We start from the raw sequence: 19,990 nt of genomic DNA, 5'->3' as shown, positions 1-19,990 counted from the left end.
GACCTGGTAGTGGGGGAAGCCACTGTGCTTGGCCAGCCTGGGCACCAGCGATGAGATCCGGTAGATGTCATTGAGAAGACCTTCCACCATGTCATAGAAGCCATCATTTGTGCCAGGGTCCAGAGAGGGACGAAAAATCACATCTGGGATCACTAAATCCAGCTGCACCTCAAACACAGGAGCAAGCCCTGCCTTGGGATCTGGTAAGGAAGATCAGAGACATCAGGAGACATCAGCATCTTTTTCAAGTGAAGAAAAATGATCTTGAGCCACCACTAACATCCACCACAAAGCACACATTGTGCCCCATAAGGACACAGGCAGATGTGATCGCAGACACCTGCTCACTGGGTCCTGTGACATTATGCCTGCAAACAGCCTGGAGGAGATGCTGGCAAACTAGCTGATGTTCTAGTACCTACAGGAGATCAGACTGGAGAACAGATGAGACAAAAATGATTTATGAACTGGAAAAAAATGTTGTGGAGTGAAGCCTTAAAGAGACCAGGCTCTTTAGCTAATCAAAAGGGAGTTTGAGAGCTGAACAATTACAGTGCATAAGTACTTGCAGAGGAGAAAAACATCAGAAACCCAAGAGGCACTTTAGTTTATTGGAAAAAGACATGAAAAAAACACAGCAACAGGAAACTGAAGCCAAATTCAAACGTGAAATTATGTGCATGTTGGTGATGAACTTGATTCAATTCTCCCACTCAGTGTGTCTTCACATCCAAGAGGGAAGCATTTCTGGGATGTGCTTTAGCCAAACACAAGCTGCTCACAGCAGAGTTAGCATACCTCCTCAGTGGCCTTAGGCAGGAGATCTGATACACGTGACTCCTGAGCCCACCTCATCTCTTCACTGGACTGATGCTGGAAGACCGAGTTTTTCTTCCATGCCTTTCATTAGCAGAACTGACTCATAAGACTGTTCACAAATACAAGATGGTAAAACCCTGATGCTTTGTGCATGGGAAGGCAGGAGATGGGTGATGTCCAAGCTGTAGTACAGACTTGGGATGACTCCTCAATTTTGTCTGTCCAATCCCTGCAAATGGTGCATTGTCCTCTCCATCCCACCCCCCTGTGACCAGGAGACCCACCCTGCCTGGAGGCTGCCCTAGTGCTTGCCATTGACAGTACAAGAGGCATAGTAAAAACTCAGGAAGAAAAGAGCAACTCCTAGACACAAGGGAGAGCGCAGAACAGAAACAAGTAATAGAGACCTGACTTCTGCAATGCTTCTTCCTCCAGTTCCATTCAGTGCATCCCACCTGTACTGTGCACAAGGGATTCAAAATGCTGCAGTCCCCAACAGAGGCAGAGAAAAGCCATCACTTCCCTTCCCTTCCAGCACAACCCACTGACCCCAGCCACAGACTGCATTGCTCCCATTGCAAAGAGAAGAGGGAAACCTCCCTTAGGCAAGACCAAAGCACCACGACCAGAGGAGAGGGACCATCAGTTACCTGTGTTTTCCAGGAGGTACTTGAGTGAGCACTCAATGGCAGTAAAGAATCCGTCCAGGACTATCTCATCCACATAATCAATATAGGCCTTCCAGACATCAGATGCTGGGTCTGCAGTTAAGAGGCTCTGATTTTCCTGGAAGAAGAAGAAGACACCTTCAAACACAGTAGGGCTAAGTCTGTCCTACAAGAGAGCTGCTCACAGCTAAGGACAAGTGCCAGTAAGCATGTGGGTACTGGCCTCATGGAGGGACTGGAAACCAGATAGATGTTACTACTAACATCCAACTAGACAGATGACTACTTACTTCTGCCACAGACTGCTTTGTAACCTGAAACAAATTAAAATAGCTGAAGGTAAAAACAAACTCAGTGCAGAAGAGGCTTAGCAGCTCTGCAACATATTTTTCTCCTTTGAAGTCCCAGAGGTCATGGCTGCTTTGCACACCTGAGGCAGAGAGTGCTCAATGGTCTCAAAGGCTCATTTCAGTGCATGAAAATCCAGCTCTGGGCATCTCTGTGTTACCTTGAGTGAACCAGGCCTTCACAGCAGACTGTTTACATCTCTGCCCTACGAACAGGCATCTCGAGAAGACCACAGAGCTTTTAAGTTCAAGCAAGGGTTTTTAAAGAAACCTCAACAACAGGGAAAGGTTGGGAGCAGAAGACAAAGGGTTTGCCAACAACCTCCCTCCTCAGCCCAGTGTGCTCCCTTCCTCCAGTTGAGCCAGGAAACATGGGGTTTTCTGGGTCACAGCAGAGACCCATCCCCACGGGGCTGGCCAGGCTGTGTACCTACTTCCCTACCCATCTCAGCAGCCTCCCAGGTTCTGCTGTGATCAGGTCCCCTGCCCTGCCATGTCCTCACTGCTGCTTCTGCTGCCCCTGCAAACAGTACTGGTGGTGCCATCACGCGATGATGCCTGCCCTCCTGCCATGACCACAAGCCCATGCCCTTCTTGCCCCCCCCACAGGAGGTGTCCTCATCTTTTGGGCAATAGGTGGAGGGGGCTGAGCCTGTTACAGCAGTCGCAGCAGAACAAATCCTTGCTCAAGCTGACTGCACAGATAAGGGGGTGAGAGGCCCAGGACTGACTGCAGACAGCAAGGCACAGTGAGCAGCAAGGGCTTGGTGTCCCAGGGAGGGTCAGCCAGCTTTCTCCAGAGTCCAAGGCCAGATGGTGGCCCTCAGGAGAGGTTCTCCCAGCCAAGGTGCTGTGCCCAACTTGCAAAGCACATCACGCCAGGCAGGTGAGAAGCAGAGCTTTGGGGTTTCTCCTGCACTCCAAGGAAAACTCAGCAATGGCAGTGTCACTGGAAAACACCACGGTTTTGGATAGCAGCTTTTCTCCCGTCACTTAGCTTTTCCCTGGATTGTCAGCATCACCTCCTGTTCCCTCAGTGGGACAACAATTCTGAAACTGAAAGGTCAGCTGCAGCCAGCTGCCTTTGTATTTTCAGGTATATATTTTGGAGGGAGATGTGTCCTCTGACTGGGATCACAAAGCCTGATGCATGACTCCCCTCTAGTGGCTCTACACGAGCTAGGGCTCGTTCACTGGTTGTATCTGCTCTTGTTCCTGCCCTGAACTGGGTCTCCAGCAGTGCCCAGTCAGCACTACCACACCATCCAGCCACACCAGCTCACTCATCAATACTATTGTTAATTAACACTGGGTAAAATTTGCAAAGGAGTTGAGAGATAATTTTAAGTTGAAATAGGTCTGGACAATTTCAACAGAGCAGAGAGAGACACAGAGACTGTAACGAGACAACAAACCCCTGGGGATCACCCCCTCCCCTCACCTTCAGCAGTGAATGAATCCTTAGCCCTGACTCCCGGACCAGGCTGTAGCGCTTCTCCAGCCGATCCTTACAGTCCTCCAGGCTCAGCAGTGACTCCTTTTTACCATCTTTCCTCTCAAATATGGGTGACCCCCATGATTGCACGATGGTCTGGATTTCCTCAACATTGTTTCTGGCTTTCTGTGTCCTCTGCTCAAGGTCATGGACAGCATCCATCACCACGGAGATGTGATCCGAGACACCTGGCCAGAAATGAAACGACTGACTGTGTTTTCAGAGCTGCTGGTACAACTTCTCATACACTATATTGGCCTATGGTCTCATATATTTCTCACCCATCATTAATGCAGGACTTACTATCTCAACTGATGTAGCAACTCCCTGCTCCGAGCTGCTGCCAGCTCTGTCCTACCTCAATACACCACAGCACAGTCACCAGGCTGTGCAACCCTGTCACCATCACTAGAGCAGGGACCTTGCACCCACAGCAGGGTCCCATGCACCAGTGAGGGTTGCATTTAGATGCAGGGAACTCAGGGCAGGAAAACCCCTCTATCTGTATTGTGCAATAGAGCTCTCTGGTTAAGGTTCTTCAGCATAAGGACTTCTGCTTTGCATGTACCCAAGGGAGGACACTTGTTCTTGGTCACACCACAAGCCTGATGACAGAAATACATATTCCACCAGTGAGCAGTTTGCTTTCACCAAGAGGAAACAAATTGTCTTCCTCTGCTCTGCTTTGCAGTTCAAACTGATCAAGCAAGAACACTGGTTAAATTGTGCCAAAGTCATGCAAAACCCACCTGCAGCTGCAGTATTTCATCCTTTAGGAAAAGTTACGTAGGTGGCCCTGCCCCTTACTGGGACAAGCCAACCCCAGTGCCAAATGGCTGGACCATTGGTTCCACTCCCTGCACGACTGGGAGAAAGCAGTGCCTTGGGTACACAGGCACGCAGCCACATGTGGGCTGCCTGGGCTGGCACAGGGTGGCCAGCACAAGCAGAGAGCAGAGGTTTCGATCTCAGCCTTGCAAGCTCTTACAGACCCAAATTTGGCCCTCTCTAGACTGAACCTGAAGAGAGCAGAATCCCACCCACAACACCAGCAGAGCAAGGGGACAGGAAAAACAGCAGGTAAGTGGGGCGCTGCCCTTCATCTCCCCAGCACTGGTTCTGCTGCCACGCTGGGAACTGCAGCTGGGAACCAGGTGACAGATGTTGGGCACATGGGAGAATGTGATGAGACCCAAGGGTAGGTATTCATGTTCCCTAACACACAGATAGCTCACCCTCCATCTTCCAGTTCAGTGTTTCCTCTGCCTCTTTCAGCCTCAGGTCAATATCCTGCAGCTCCCCCTGTATTAAAGGGTACTCAACCTCCAGGACTGTCTTCAGGATCTTGTTGTATCTGTTCACCATCAGCTCCAAGTTGGCCACCATCTGTCGGTATGATTCCTTGGAGGAATAGATTGCTGCAGCTGTTGGTGGAATGTCTCCCATCTGGCTGCCAGACAGGTAGCTCACCTCCCTCAGCACTGAAACCAACTGGAAAACAAGACGGAGCTGAACACAAGACAATCCTCCCCGTTTAACTGGCAGATGCTCTTCAATCATTTCTGAATGTTTTCAGGATTTCTATGCTGTTTTGGTCACAAATCAGCATGCTCTGAAAAGCACCCAGACACCTCATAGTCTGTACTGTCTGTCTTCCTTTGATCTCTGCCTCTGGTTTTCGTTCCTGTCAAAGACAGACAGCTTTGCTAACAGCCAGGCAAGTAAACTACATGCAGCCTCTAAAAGCCATGATGAATCTCTCAGCCATGCTCATCAATAGTCTTTCACAGATATTTTGTCTGCGAGCAAAGCTTAGCAAACAGTTATCTAAGAAAAAGATAAGATGGACCAGACTCTGGTTCTGTTGTTTGCTGGGGCTGACTGGCATTAAAATATAAACGAATACCATGGCCCAAACCCAGCGACTCCTGTTTCAGTGTGTCCACCTTCCAACAAAGCCTGCTGCTGCTGCCCAACCAAAAGCACTCAGTGCCACTGCACGTCTGAGTAGCGATGGGCTACACTAAGAGGGTTTATTTAATTATAAACCCGGTATAAATGTATGCTTGCACCAAAAGGAACAGTGAGGTCTTCCAGCATGACATATCACTTTTAAGACTAAAAATCTTCATTCAGTTTATTGGTAAAAGTGCGCCTGGAACTGCACATGTTGAGAGGGTGACAAAAACTTGGCAGGTTGTACAGGCAGCAGCCAGGGTGAGGACCACTGCTGACTGGCTGAGCTTGGGGTGAAGCTCCTTAAAAATCACTCTCCTTTTAGGCTGTCAGATTGTGTCATCCCTTCCTTTGAAGGCATGGGGAAGAAATCACCCTCTGATCCCATTCTAGAAGTGCCCTTTAGTACTAAATCTCTGCCCCAGTTTCAGACAGGAAAACTGGGAAGCTGCGGATATAAACAGAAGCAGGTGAAGCCATAAATCCATGGACTGAACAGCCAGGAGTCACTGCCCTGGGTGACCCCAGGGGCAGGAAGGGGCTCCTGAAATCTCACCAGCACCACCTTACATTAGCCAAAATCTGACACCCAGCAGAACTGGCCAAGACACATGGCAAGCACACTTCCTGGGAAGGGAATACATGATGTGCTTAGAGCATCTTCAATACCAAAGTGACAACAAACACAATGAGAAGAAGAAGGAAAGCAGGGATGAAGAAGGGTGCAGAGGGCACTCTGGAAAGGGGGCTGAACGAGAATGGAGTGGGAGGAAAGGGCAACACAGGGGGCTGAGGGAACAAGATGGCAAGAGAGATGCATCCAAGTTCTCCTGCTTTCTTCTTTGTACTGGAAGGTCTGGGACATCCCCACCACAGGGCTGGAGTTGTCTTCTCCTCGCTCTCCTTCCTCCATTGAAGGCAAGTTCTGGAAGACTCTTCCATGTTGAAGGGTTGAAAATACATCTTTCTAGGAAAAATGAGGAGCTCACATCTATTCTGAGGGGGATGAAGGGGCAGCTAAACAGACATCTGGGGCACTGGACTCAGTGTGAAAAGCTGCGAAGAGCAGTGCAGAAACACTCAAAGACTGCCACAAGAGCTGAGAGCAGGCATACTCAAGCACATCACAAGCTCCAAATCCTCTCACCAGGGTGGAAAATATCCCCTGAGGCCATTTGGCTCCCACCTTAGCATGGAGCTTCTAAGGAAAAAGACAAATCGTTTGGCTAAGGGCCAAGCTTGAATGAGCTGTAAAACCTAAACATTTTAACTGCAGCATATCCCAGGAAACTGGGAAGTTTTTGATGCTAACATGTCCCTGGCCCCTGAGATTCAGCCTCTCTCCATTAAATGGCATTTTTGCATTTCACAGATCCTGGCTCCCACCATGCCCCAGAGGCTCTCAGTCCACTGCTGACATCTGCCCTGGAAAAGGTCCATCGTACCTGTGCTTGAGACAGGGTTTTGAGAAACTCTAGGGGACAGAGAAAAGATCTTAAATCTGTTCTAAGCCTCATGCACTGCAATAAAGGAAAACCAGCAGGCACGATACCGCAGTAACAAAATAAATCATTCATGGGGTATTTTACACCCTTCCAGGAAGCCCAGAGTTCACATACACATAACATGAACCCACCTCTGTAGATGATGCGCCCACAGTCTCCAAACCAGTAGCAAGTCTCATCTGAAGATGCTAACACCAGTTAAATATTGGGTACTCTGGGATTTTCTGTGACTGGTTGTCTCTAGAATTTGCTGTTTAACTTTAACTCTCAATCCTGATAATTTATCAGGAGATAGAGCCCACAAAGAGGTAAAGTCATGTTACTCATCACAGAAGGGGCTCCACAAATGTCAGCAGAACAGATCTGATACCAATCCCATCAGATCTCACTTACATGATGGGGTACACTGAGAAAAAAAACTCACAGCAGGGAGACATGCCCACAGACAGGCAGGAATGGTGCTGGCAGCAGTTTTTACCTGGGGATCAAAATTGACTGTGATCAGTTTGGTTTCTGGATCTCGTCGGATGAGTGGTTGAGTGAGGTTGTACTGTGATTTTTCAGAGACTGTCTGGGACCAGTCTACATACAGCTTTTCCTGATACCTGTAGGGAGAAAAAAACAAACAAACAAACAAAAAAAAAAAAAAAAAAAAAAAAAAAAAAAAAAAAAAAAAAAAAAACACGCCATGTAGCTATTGAGCCTACAGGATGTGTGTGTAATCAAACGAAAGTCCACTTCTGAGGGCTGAAGAACATGCAGGATGGGAAAACCCATCCACACCATTTCCACGATTAACGTGACTCCAAAGACAAACACCCCAAAACCAGTGACAGAGTCAAGTCAGGAGGATGAACACTCAAGTACCACTTTTAGCAGATTTGGAGATAGACTTGCAAAGCACTTGGCCTGATGATAGGTATTTTGCATAACAGATGAACAACTACTGGACATTTCCCAAGTGTCTACGCAGGACAAGTGCCTAAAACCATACAAAGCCTGGGGGGTGGATGCAGTTGCTCTCTCTTCTCTTAGAGAATGAGACCATCAGCCTCATGGAAAGGCAGCACTTTGAGAACTCAGTGACACTTCTGGGGACTGAAACTGGGTCCTGTTACCTTGCATGACTTGTACAGTACCAACCACCCAAACAACAAAGTCCCTTCCAAATCACGTTGTCATCTGAGCGCTCTGGGAAATGTCACCCAGAAAGCACTTCTGCTGAAGTCACCCAGGATCCTCCCATTGGTCTGCCCCCTTCTGAAAGGCTGCACCACAACTATCAGCTTTTTTTTTTTTTCTTATTTTGATCATTAGGAACAGGGCTGCTTCCACCTGCCTGGTGTTCCCCAGGGGTCAGGTGTCTCAGCTTCCTTCCCTGCTGACAGACAGCAGGCCCTGCAGAGATGTGTCCTTGCTGGGGAGGTGGCTTCGTCCCAAGGGAAAGCTCAAAGTGATCGGTTCAGATTCAATGTTAAACTTAAAGATACTGAGTGAGGGACAATAAATCTACTTCAAGTTGTGGAAAATACACATTACGGCCCCTGTGGATACATGCTGGGAAAGGGCACAAGCAGCTCGGACTTCCAGTCGACTCCAGGTTTCTACCACAGCAGCTTCTACACCCAGCAGAAGCTTGGACCAATGCTAGGCTGCATGGAACCCATTCCTCCCAAGAAAGCTTCACGTTGCAAGACATCACAGAAAGACTGTGGCATATAGCAAAAGGATTCCGCCTCCTGTCTCATCAGAAGACCCCCTCTGACTTAGAAAGGGACATCCCAAGCCTTGGGCTGGCAGACATGCTGGGAGGTGGGTTAGGAAACATTGTTTCATGCAGCTACAGCCTGGCCTGCACCACCCCTTACCTGTCAAGCAGCTGGAGCATTTCTTCACACTTTTCTATCACCCTTCTTCCTTCAGCAGAGTCCAGGCAGCTACCGCACAACAGAAAAGCTCAGCATTACTTTGCTCATGGAAATGTGTTTAGCTCTGTAAGACCACCCCCTTCCCAAGATCAGCCTCCAGTTTGTAGGACAGACTGTTACTGACATTGCATTTCACCCCACCATATCACCAAAAATCAATTTGCTGCACAAAGAGTGCACTCAGGCTTGGGCAGCCTCACTCCTGTGTTTGTATGGCAATCTGCAAAATGGGAACCACATACGGGGAGGAAGAAGAGATCAACACTACTGGAGGAACACTGGCCATATCCAATGCTCCCGGCTTCACATACTGGGCTTACACAGAGTATGGCGACCCCTGTTTACCAACCAGCACTTTCTGAGTTTAAGGAGGCTCAAAAGGAAGCAGCATGTGGGTCCTGCTGAATGCAGATCTTTGCAGTGCCAGATTTGTGTCCCATAAAACACAGGAGCAAGGAAGAGCAAAGACATCCCACAGCGCAGGAGGCAGAACACCAGCCACACTGCCTGGGCTGTACAGATGCTTCCAAACCCAGGGAGGCAACCAGCCAAAGTAATTCTTTTAAGAATTTTTCTACAGGTTCACCCACAATTTCCAACATTTCCTGAAAACAGTTGCTGATTTTGGAGGATATTTTGACACAAACTGGATTCACTTAAAGCCTAGCAAACTCCCAGTGAGCTCAAAGGACACTTTGTGTCTACTGCAAGTTCAGCTGAAAGTACAGGGATTGCTCAAGAGGTCACCACTGGACAAGCACCGATCAAGCCCCAGCAAAAACATCATCTTTCTTCCTTTTTAATCCTTATCCCTTTTCAAGTTGCATTGCAGGAAACAGAATCATGTCGCTCCTGCTGCAGGCATGTTATTAACTGCTCTAAACAGAGGGAAGAAAATCAATGAAAAATGCAGGTCTGGGTCCTTCTTCATGGTTTGTGAAATTTGCTATTCAGATTCAAACAGGATGTGATAAGCTGGGCTCTGTGTTGGGGATGGTCCAAGGGCCTGTCTCATTGCATAGATTGTATTGTTGCAGAATAACAGTGCACCTAAAGATACATAATGGCAATATACAGGGAGAGAAGGCTGCAAATATTGGACATTAATGGACATGGCTTATTTAGGTCAAGCACATAAAAAAAAGTGGATCCATTTTCTCAGAATCACATATAGTACAGATATAGTACAAGTAAAGGTATTGCAGTGAGCCACAAGGGACACTCCCTGGGGTGTCTCCAGTTTCCCTAGGTCCAACACTGTTTTGCTTATGGCACTTTTATATGCTGGCTCATCAATGTTGAAGTCCACAGGTGGTGTCATCAGGTGTGGTAGCTGGCAGCTGCAAGCATGGGGTCACATTCCTCCAAGACCACCCACAATGACAAACATTTGGGTGAAAAATATCCCAGCACTAAAGAGTCCAGCCCAGCACCAGTCGAGCACCCAAGCAAAGGCGCTTCACAGCTTGGGCAATCCCAGAATCAGAGATGGAAGCCCAGGACTGGATTGTTCCCAAGGAGGTGCTGGAACACACATGGAGTGGGGTTGCTGTGGAAAAGTTTCCAATACATCTTTCAATCGCAACCTAGAACTATGCCTGAAAGCTGAAAAACCCATGTAGTATCCCACTGTGCCTCTTAACCACTTCCAAACAAATCCAGTTAATGAATTCCTTAAAAAAAGATTGTAGGGAAGTTGAAAAGCGCAAGTACTATCACTTCACTCCTCTTTGACCAAGAAATATTTCAGCTATAACCATTGAATAACATCCAACACAGAAAGAAAATCAGTTTGATTAGAGAAAAGATATCAAGATGATCATAAAAAACTTATCTGGAACAGACACGCACGGATGTGTGATGTGCCCGAAGTGACCAAACTGCGCTTGGATTCGTGCTCTCAGCTCCCGAGCCCAGCCCAGCGCTCCAGCTACCACCGGCATGTTCTTGTGCACAGGAGGGGATCCTGGGGGGGCAGATTGAAATGGTATTGGATTAAACACTGCATTTGTAACCTCAAATATGAATGAAAAGCAACTCATCTGTGTAAAACTGTGCTGATTTCCCAGCTTGCTCCCTTAAATCCAAGCATCTGATCCACTGATTCAAGTCTGCGACCAGGAGAGGACTCCTAGTGCCTCTGGACCTTGAATAAGGACCTGAGAATGTCTCCAATCGAGAAGCCCAGTAAACATTAGAAATTGAGCTGATACAGAGGCATCCTTTCCTTGGGATGCATTACCTGTTCCCCACAACCACTGATTTAGGGATTTCTGACCAGGAGCTAGTTCTGACTATCTTGTCTCACATCCACTTAACACCCCTTAAATTCATAGCAAATGATGGGCCCTTCCCTCCATTAATCTCCCCCTTCCTTTTGTTAACTTGTACTAATTCCACCAATGTTGCCTCTTCTGGACCTTGTCTGCTTCCTGTACAAGCTTTCTGAGTTGAGTGAATGGTTTGTTACTCAAAAATCCATGCATAATCTAATAGGACCCTACCCATTCACTCCTGTTACAGCACACATGGGAAATAGTAACCTGGAGAAGGTTGATTAAACCCTTGGTTATGAACTCCCAACTTGCATTCTTTGCATTTGCAGTATTACAAGGGAAACACTGTAAATTCACATTGTGGAGCATGAGTGGGTTTGCAAGCCCCACGGAGTGTTAGAGGCAGCACAGAAATGTGGAGAGAAAACTCTCGTCACACCCTTGCTAGGGGAAAAACACAGTAGGTATCTTCACTCTGAGCTACATACCATGTATACACATACCAACAGATATTCCTGCCCCCCAACAGATTATTTGCTTTAATACTAAGAACAGAGATTTCCCAGGCATTTCCATCTCCACCAGGAGACGTAGCAGCTGAAAAATTTTGCAGTGGTTTTCTGGTTTCCCTAGAAAATACAAATTATTTTCCCCCAAAAATTCATCTAAATCCAATTCTCTATATAATCAAATTTACTCACCGAGCTCCAGCTCTGCCTGGATGTGCCTGGAGTAGATCAAACTAGCATCATTCAAAGCACTGTTGAACATGCTGATGAGGACAGAGTATTTGTCAGCAGTATCCGCAGCGATTACTGGCCGCTCCAAAAGGCTCCCATACATGTACAGCAACTGTGAAAGGAAAAGAAAGCAGGGGGAAAACAATCACAACCCTGATTTCTGCAGAGAAATCCACTGGGACTTCCTCACTAACCCAAGTGCTTCACTAATGTGCAACAAGGGGCACATGGAAAGGGGAATTTCTTTTCTTTGCCTATTCTCTCTTTTCTTTATTCTTTCCAGACAGCTCTCCCTTTATTACAGAGCTCACATTTTCTCTGCAGGTGAACCATATCCCAATTGTCATTCTTCAAACACTTCAAAATTTGCTATTTTTTCAAAAATAACCCGAGGATAAATACTATCATTTTCTACAATTGTTTCAACAAACACTTATGTTAAGGTTTTTCAGAAAATACCCATTTAGTTTTTCTGCAAGATTGATTCATTGGTAAATAAAATAGCCTCATTTCTAGAAAACCTGAGCTTCCAGAACTGAAATATAGTTGTGTACTACTGCGTTCACCTCTGGGGCCCGCAGTATAAGAAGGAAATGGACCTATTAGAGTGAGGCCAGAGGATGCTCAGAGGGCTGAAGCACCTCTTCTGTGTTGAGAGGCTGAGGGAGTTGGGGTTGTTCAGCCTGGAGAAAAGAAAGCTCCAGGAAGACCCCACAGTGCCCTTCCAGTGCCTAAAGGAGGCTGCAGGAAAGCTGGGGAGGGACTCTGTGTCAGGGGGTGTGGTGATAGACCAAGGAGTAATGCCTTTAAACTAAAAGAGGGCAGCTTTTGATTACATATTAGGAAGAAATTCTTCTTGATGAGGGCAGTGAGACCCTGGCCCAGTCTGCCCAGAGAAGCTGTGGATGCCCCATCTCCGGAGGTGTTCAAGGCCAGGCTGGATGGGGCTTGGCGCAACCTGGTCTGGTGGGAGGTGTCCCTTACCATGGCAGGGGGGTTGGAACTAGATGATCTTTAAGGGCCCTTTCAACCCAAACCATTCTATGATTCTATTATATCAACAGTAATACCCAATTCATAGCAGCATTTTTTACCAGGAAATCCTAGAAAAAGCGTAATTCCTCCAACTCATGGACAAAAAAATAAAACTGGCAACTGAAAGCATGATTTGAACAATTTCTTAATCACTGAACAAAGCTCCATTTTGTCTGTCTTTATGGGAAGAGCACAAATACTCCCAAAGCTTTCAGCAAACACTGCTGGCAGCTCTCTGGTTTAACAGTTTGTGAGGTACCTGTAAGCCTGAGTGTCACTGAGACAAGCCCCAAAGCTACAAGCCTCATTGTCCCACTGTCAGCAAACACCAGCCCCGTGTACCTGTAGGCACAGCACCACCTGCCCTCTTCTCGCACAACCTACCTCTAGGTTCCCTGATTTCCGTTCTACAAAATGGATGTGACATAAAAACCTTAAAGGCATGATCCAAGTCCGAAGCATCATCAAAAGCCTGGATGAAAATAGTTGCCAGCCGCCGGTCGATGTCTTCTACTTTTTGCTGGAAATCAAAGGCATCTTGCTCAAAATTCTGTAGGAAGGCAAAACAGCAAGCCATGAAATGGTTGTGAAATGACACCATGAAGGTACCCAGAGATGCTGTGGAGTTTCCACCCTTGGGGATATTCAATCTTGGAGATACTAAACCCAACCGGACGCAACCTTGCTCTATCTGACCCTGCTTTGAGCGGGGTGTTGGACTAAGTGGTCTCCAAAGGTCCTTCCAACGTCAACAGTTCTGCTTCTGTAACTTCCATCATCTTCTGGCACTAATTTCCTTGCCCTGATTGTAATAAATCCTTTGAAGCTGAAGAGCAAAATCTTGTTTGTTTGTTTTTCCTACAGGAAAAAAGACCAACTCAAAGACTGGGGTTGACAAACTACGAGACTTCAGTATTTCTAATTTGGACAAAGCGGCTAAAAATTAGGCCATATCTCTCTTAACTGTAAAGACAAAGTGCAAGGCAACAGCTTTTACTATTATCATCACTGAGCTTCAGCAAGAGCAGATACCATGTTTTAGCTGGAAAAAGAGGTAACAGAAGGTAGAAAACTCAGGCACTGAAAGAATGAGCATGACACAGAAGGCCAAGGGGTCACCAATATCAAGCCAGCCCCTGCAGAGCCATTGTCACCACTTCTTCCATGCCCTCCATCCTGAAAGAGGAGCGATGTGGAGCAAGCAGCTTCCCAGCAAGACCCAGCCAGCCAGCACAAGGGTTGTGCCTCCCACTGCAGAGATGTTACTGGGAACTACAGGGAGCGAAGTGCAAGCTGCCCATCACTGCGCCAGACAGGCCCCTATCACTGTGGGTGCAAGGCTTTGCATCCTGCTACCTGCACACTCACACTTCATCCCAGTACAAACCTGAGCAAGTCAGAAGCCTGCTGAATTTTGCTCCAGGATTATCTTCCATTTGGACACCTGCTGTGAAGGGCTGCCCCATGAGCAGTGTGGGACGGGAGCTCCTCACCACCAAGCTGCCCTAGGGCCATTTGTTTTAGCACTCCCTCCTCTGGCTTCATGTATAGCCCTAACCCTGTCCTGCCAGCTAGATTTAGAAAACTGATCCCAGGGCAAATGGGACAAGCAGCAGCAGAAATCGGAGATCCTCTGAGATCACAGGACACAGACTCCTTCAGTAATGCCATTCCTATCCATCCTTCATAGCCTACCCAGGCTACGCTGCTTGGTGTCAGGGCCAAGAGTAGGACCATAAGGGGGACAGCAGCTCACTTGCTGTGCCCTGCTTTTACGACATGTGCTAGTGTGAGCATCTGGGATCTGCATGGCCAGTGAGCCATGACTTTGAGGACTGGGAATATTCCTTTAATTAAAGCACTATTGATATTTAAATATGGGGTTCTTGAATGCTGAGAGCACCAGATGTCATGTGTGCAACTAGACAAGAACAAAACAGATCCCCAGAGGTTACCTGAGCTGGCCTTCATCAGGCAAGCTAGGCACTGAGAGCTGGAAAGAAAAAGAGTGTGGATGTTGGTACAGTTCACCCCAGCAAGCACAACCTACAGGAAAAGTTTGTGCAAAAGGCATGAAAATCCAGGCTTCCCAACTGGGATGGCCTACGGTCCTGAACTGGCAAGATACAGTCCTGAACCACCTCTGTGCTGGTGCGGCCTCGCCTTGAGTCCTGTGTGCAGTTCTGGGCACCACAGTACAAAAGGGACATGAAACTGTTGGAGAATGTCCAGAGGAGGGCTATGAAGTTGGTGAAGGGCCTAGAGGGGAAGACATATGAGGAGCGGCTGAGGTCACTTGGCCTGTTCAGCCTGGAAAAGAGGAGGCTGAGGGGAGACCTCACCACGGCCTACAGCTTCCTCACAAGGAGGAGTGGAAGGGCAGGCACCAATCTATTATCTTTAGAGACCAGTGATAGGACCAGGGGGAATGGGGTCAAGCTAAGGCAGGGGAGGTTCAGGCGGGATATCAGGAAAAGGTTCTTCACCTAGAGGGTTGTTGGGCACTGGAACAGGCTCCCCAGTGAAGTAGTCACTGCACCAAGCCTGTCAGAGTTTAAGAAGCATTTGGATTGCGCTCTTAGTCACATGGTCTAAAATTTTGGGTAGACCTGTGTGGTGCCAGGAGTTGGACTTGATGATCCTTGTGGGTCCCTTCCAACTCCGGATATTCTATGATTCTATGAACCTGCAAGAGCTCCCATATCTCTGCAGAAAAGGACAGTGCCTTCCAGCGACAGTTTTCTCTGCAGTGACAGATCAGATCATAACAAAAGAAACAAAAAGGTGGGAAGAAGACAGCAGGACTGCACATGCATCAGGGCTTCATCACTGCTCTGGAAACACATATATGGTATTGGTGTTCCCGCAGGCCAGTCCCACCTACCGTGTTGGTCAGGTCGAGACAGTCATAGGTTCGCTCTGCAAACACCTTGTATACCTCCTGAAATTCCTCATACACATCCAGGACCTGCTGACTCAGGGCTTTCCCTTTAATCCCGCTGAACTCGATCTTTTCCAGCTTCATCAGGTCCAAGGCATTTGTCAGGAGATCCTTCAAAGCCAGCGGACACACACAGGTTAAGATGATGACAAAAACAATGAGAACAGTTGTCACAACAGGGAGCTGTGCTTGCTGCCGTGCTGTGGGACCTCCCCAGGCACACCACTGAGCAGCACAAGCAGGAAGGGGGTAGCTGGATCCTGCTCACCATGGGCACCACCAGCTGCGCACAGCACATCCCATTCTGGTGGGACCTGCAGCTGCCACTGGAAATACTGTGCCAACTGTGAAATTGCTTTTAAGGGTATTCAGGGGACACGTTCAAAACAACATGAGGCCCATCTCTACTGAGGTGGGTAGGCGGGTCTTTTCCTTCCCATCCCCTGCAGCCTGACTGGGCCTGACCCCCCGGGGCCACCTCTCAGGACCCAGCCATGGCAGCAGCACTGCCACCGGAGTCCACCTCTTCCAGCAGGACTCCTGGTGGGGGGAAGCAAGGGCTGGTTGGTGGTCTGCAGCCTCAGAGGACCAGCAGGAATGTGCTGATCTCAAGCACAGGGATGGACCTGCAGCCATCCGGAGCTCCAGTGACAGCCCTTAACACAGAGCTCAGCACCCCAAACAGGCGGCATTCAGCCAGTGGATGGGGCTGCCAAATGGGACACAGCCCATGGTCTGCAGCCTCCCATGCTATGCCAAGGCACCACCAGGCTTCGGTGCCACCCTCCAGACAGGAGCGGGGAGATGCCATGTGCTTACAGCTCCCACCAGGGCTAGGCTTATCGGGAATGGCTTCCAGACACGGGAACGACTGCTTGCTGAACCAATTGCTGAGCCCTCCTGCACTGCTGAGGGTAGGGTGCTAGCACAGAGCCACCCCAGCCAGGCGGCAGGCTTACAGCACATGAGCAGTGCAAAACAGCAAAATAAAGTGGGGGAAAGAGCCCTTCTCTCTGCACATGTTCATGGGCTACCTGTGCACCCATAACTGTAGCCTTTACAAAATTTTGAAAATAAATGCATGTGTGCTATGTAGACGAACATCCACTTTAACAAACACTTTGTAAGGCAAAAGTAACAGATATAATAGCTGCCCTTCACTTCATCTTATTGGTTGCTTGAAAATAAGAGGGGAGGAAACAGAGACAGAGTCAGAAGTCTTCCTCATTCCTCAGAAGGTTAGTGTGTGTAATGCTTTTAATTATCATTTTACAGCTCACATCTCAGCCCCCTCCAGATCCTCCACCTGACTGCACACGCTGCAGCCTTTCACTTTCCCTGGAGATGTGGGACATCACGCCCCACTCTCTGCCACCACGGCAGTGCACATGCAGCTCAAACACTCCGTAATGACTTCCTTCTGTAGCCATTTTCATAGTAACCAAGCAATGAGCAGTCAGTGCCCCGGAGCCTTTGCAGAGTTACAGAGCATAATTAGCGTCACTCCTATTGTTCTCATGATGACCTGCAGTTACTCCTATGCCTATTTATATTCATCTCTACACTGGCAAGCATAATTTGGTTTACTGTACAGCCAACCTTACTGGAAACCACTGTTATGAATATTTTTAAAACAGTCATCAGTCATGGTGATTTTCAACACAGTTAATTCAATAATGCATAAAAATATACAGCTTACTTCGGCCAGTAAAACCCTCTGTTCCACTACAGAGAACAAGAGAAGCAGAAGAGCAGCCCAGATCTGCCTTTACATAGGTAAACGGGAGCTGCAGCACCCCAGGCTGACAGACCATCGGGGTCTGAAGGGATGACCTGGAGAGCACTGTGTCCCTGCTCCTCCCCAGGCCCATATGGCACAGCCAAGCGGTGCCCAGCCCTGATGGGCACGCATGGCCTCTCCCAGCCAGGCAGGACCCTGCTCTGGGGTGTCTGACAGCCACAGGGGGACAGGGCCCAGAGACGGCACTGCTTGATCCACAGCCCTCAGTAATCTCCATTCCCTTGCCCCAACGGGCAAGGGAAGTCCAACAGGGTTCTCCCCCCATTGGCAAGGAGTCCAATGGGGTTCTCCAGAAGAACAAACACACCTACCAACACAAACAGAAGGACACAGCTGGGTAGCTCACTGAGCAGGGCAAGGTAAATCAAGGTCCCAGACTTACCGCAACAGGAGACCTATGAGCAGTGAGTAGCCTCATCCCCTGGCACCCAGTGAAGATGTTAACAACTGAATTCATGGCTACAGAGCTCTTCTGAAGGCCTGAAATATCTTTCAGGACCAGATTCTCACCTCCACCATCCCCAGTCTCTTCAGAAAACTGTCCAGCCTTGCAAACACCATCGTGTCGTGGAAGTCCCACTCCTTCACTTCTTGGCCTGGTTCATAATACGTGTGAAGTTTTTCCCTTCTGTCCTCAAATGCCCCTTTGAATGCATTCAGGATGCTGAGCACCATTTGCACCTTGCCCAGGCTCTCTTCCATCTCCCCTTTTAGAAGGTCTTCTGGAGACAGGTACACCAGGGCCTGGAACATCAAAATCACACCCAAGAGATCACTTCTGCCATCTCATCAAACAGTCACTTCTTGAGCTGAACACGTTTCAAGTTAAACATGGCTTAAAAATATCATTTTGCCACAGATGGGTTGGGGAGAGAAAGAGAGAGGAGACATTATTTTTAAAACTGCCCTCTGGAAACAGCACTGTGATGGCCACAGACCTGCTGGATGAGAAGATTGCAGATTTCCTGTAGCAGCACTACCACCCGCTCAGGTACACTGTAGTGCTGGGAGGTGACCCAGGCCAAACACACCACGTGGAGCAGGGGGAGCAGGAGAGGCTTCACCTTGCTGAATTCAGCCCTCTCTATGGCCTCCAAATGGTGTCTGAAGGGCATCAGGTGCAGGTAAATGTCCCGGGCTTCAGTCAAAGCTGTGAAGAAGCAGAACTGGTGAAGCCCGCACAGATGTGGTTTGTCAGGTTATGGGCCAGAAAGCAAACCATCCCAGCAAGCACAACACATACTCAGATACCCATGCATTGAAATATTTCTTGAGCACATCTGAGGCAATAATCAGGAAAGGAGACAAACTGACAGCACAGCAAGGGACAAGGCAACAAAGCCAGGTCCGCAGCACCCATCTGGGGCCAGGCCACTTGAAGCAAGAGAACCACGGGGAGAAGCCAACCCAGCACTGTAAAACAAAGCTGTCCAACAGCAAGTTAAGCTAAAGCTTTCAGACATTAATTGATTTGTACATCTGTGTGACTTTACCCTAAAGAATTATCCTACAGAGCAAACACGTGAATAAAACCAGGTGATAATTACATAAATAAATCCATAGACAAACAAGAAGTGACAGAAGTACCTGAATGCACATAAAGATAAACAGAATCACAGAACAGAATCACAGAAATGTAGGGGTTAGAAGGGACCTCGAAAGATCATCGGGTCCAACCCCCCTGCCAAAGCAGGTTCCTCAGAGAAACCCAAAATCCAAGATGAAGAAACCCCAACTAGCAATACCACCCTCCCAGCACGGATGCAGGGACACAGACATCAGCCATACCACCACATCAGCAGGGAGAGCACAGCACCAGGGAAAGGGACAGAAACAAAAAAAGCTGATGCAAACAAATCTGAACTGTGTTGAAATGGGAATTCACACTTACAGCCCAAATTATCCAGTTAGTATTGCTGTAGCTGTACTAAAACCTAATATTTGTTGTATTTTGATTAGACTCTTAAAGAATTAACTAACAATGAATTCTTGGTACACGGGGTGCTTCTCTAGCCCAAATAACTTGTACAAGGTATACTGTGACAAACGTCCTTAATAGATTGAACGTTTCCATGTGGAGAAGTGAAGAACAGCGTTATCTGCCAGCATGAACACAGCTAGCAAAGCCTGAACAGCTGGGATGAAGGTGAATGCAGAGGGTCATTCATGGAGAGCTACAGGGCATGGAGCAGCAGGATGACGTGGCTTCTCACTGCGGAGGGGAATTTGTAGTATTTCCTTTGGATGAACTTAACTCCCCTAAGCAAAGCACACTGGAACACAGATTGTGCTACTTTCATGTAACTTCATGTTAAAGGCAGAAGTCTGCTTGATTAACAGGGAAAAATATGCTTCCTTCCTTACAAGGCTTCTTATTAACAACAACAACCAAAAAAATAATTCCCTATACTAGAAAAATGCAATTATTTCATTATTTTGCTCAAAGCTCTCCTGCCTCACTGAATAGTGCCAGAATGGC

General features: G+C 47.9%; 1 protein-coding gene across 1 annotated transcript in view; it reads right to left on the bottom strand.

The window, feature by feature from the left end:
* DNAH9 (dynein axonemal heavy chain 9) overlaps nt 1-19,990 on the bottom strand; it is a 196,515-nt gene that overhangs the window by 168,956 nt on the left and 7,569 nt on the right. The window contains exons 5-16 of the mRNA XM_035342655.1: nt 18,450-18,661; nt 18,022-18,255; nt 15,654-15,821; nt 13,203-13,319; nt 11,696-11,846; nt 10,570-10,684; nt 8,659-8,727; nt 7,269-7,395; nt 4,565-4,820; nt 3,276-3,517; nt 1,470-1,605; nt 4-200 (exon numbers count right to left, since the gene is read on the bottom strand). Coding sequence (XP_035198546.1) covers nt 4-200; nt 1,470-1,605; nt 3,276-3,517; nt 4,565-4,820; nt 7,269-7,395; nt 8,659-8,727; nt 10,570-10,684; nt 11,696-11,846; nt 13,203-13,319; nt 15,654-15,821; nt 18,022-18,255; nt 18,450-18,661 — 2,024 coding nt within the window. The remainder of the gene's footprint in view (nt 1-3; nt 201-1,469; nt 1,606-3,275; nt 3,518-4,564; nt 4,821-7,268; nt 7,396-8,658; nt 8,728-10,569; nt 10,685-11,695; nt 11,847-13,202; nt 13,320-15,653; nt 15,822-18,021; nt 18,256-18,449; nt 18,662-19,990) is intronic.

This window comes from Oxyura jamaicensis, chromosome 18 (genome assembly GCF_011077185.1).
Source record: "Oxyura jamaicensis isolate SHBP4307 breed ruddy duck chromosome 18, BPBGC_Ojam_1.0, whole genome shotgun sequence".
Taxonomy (NCBI): Eukaryota; Metazoa; Chordata; class Aves; order Anseriformes; family Anatidae; genus Oxyura; species Oxyura jamaicensis.
Note: the sequence above shows the minus strand (reverse complement) of the source record. Positions and strands in the feature narration are given on the sequence as shown.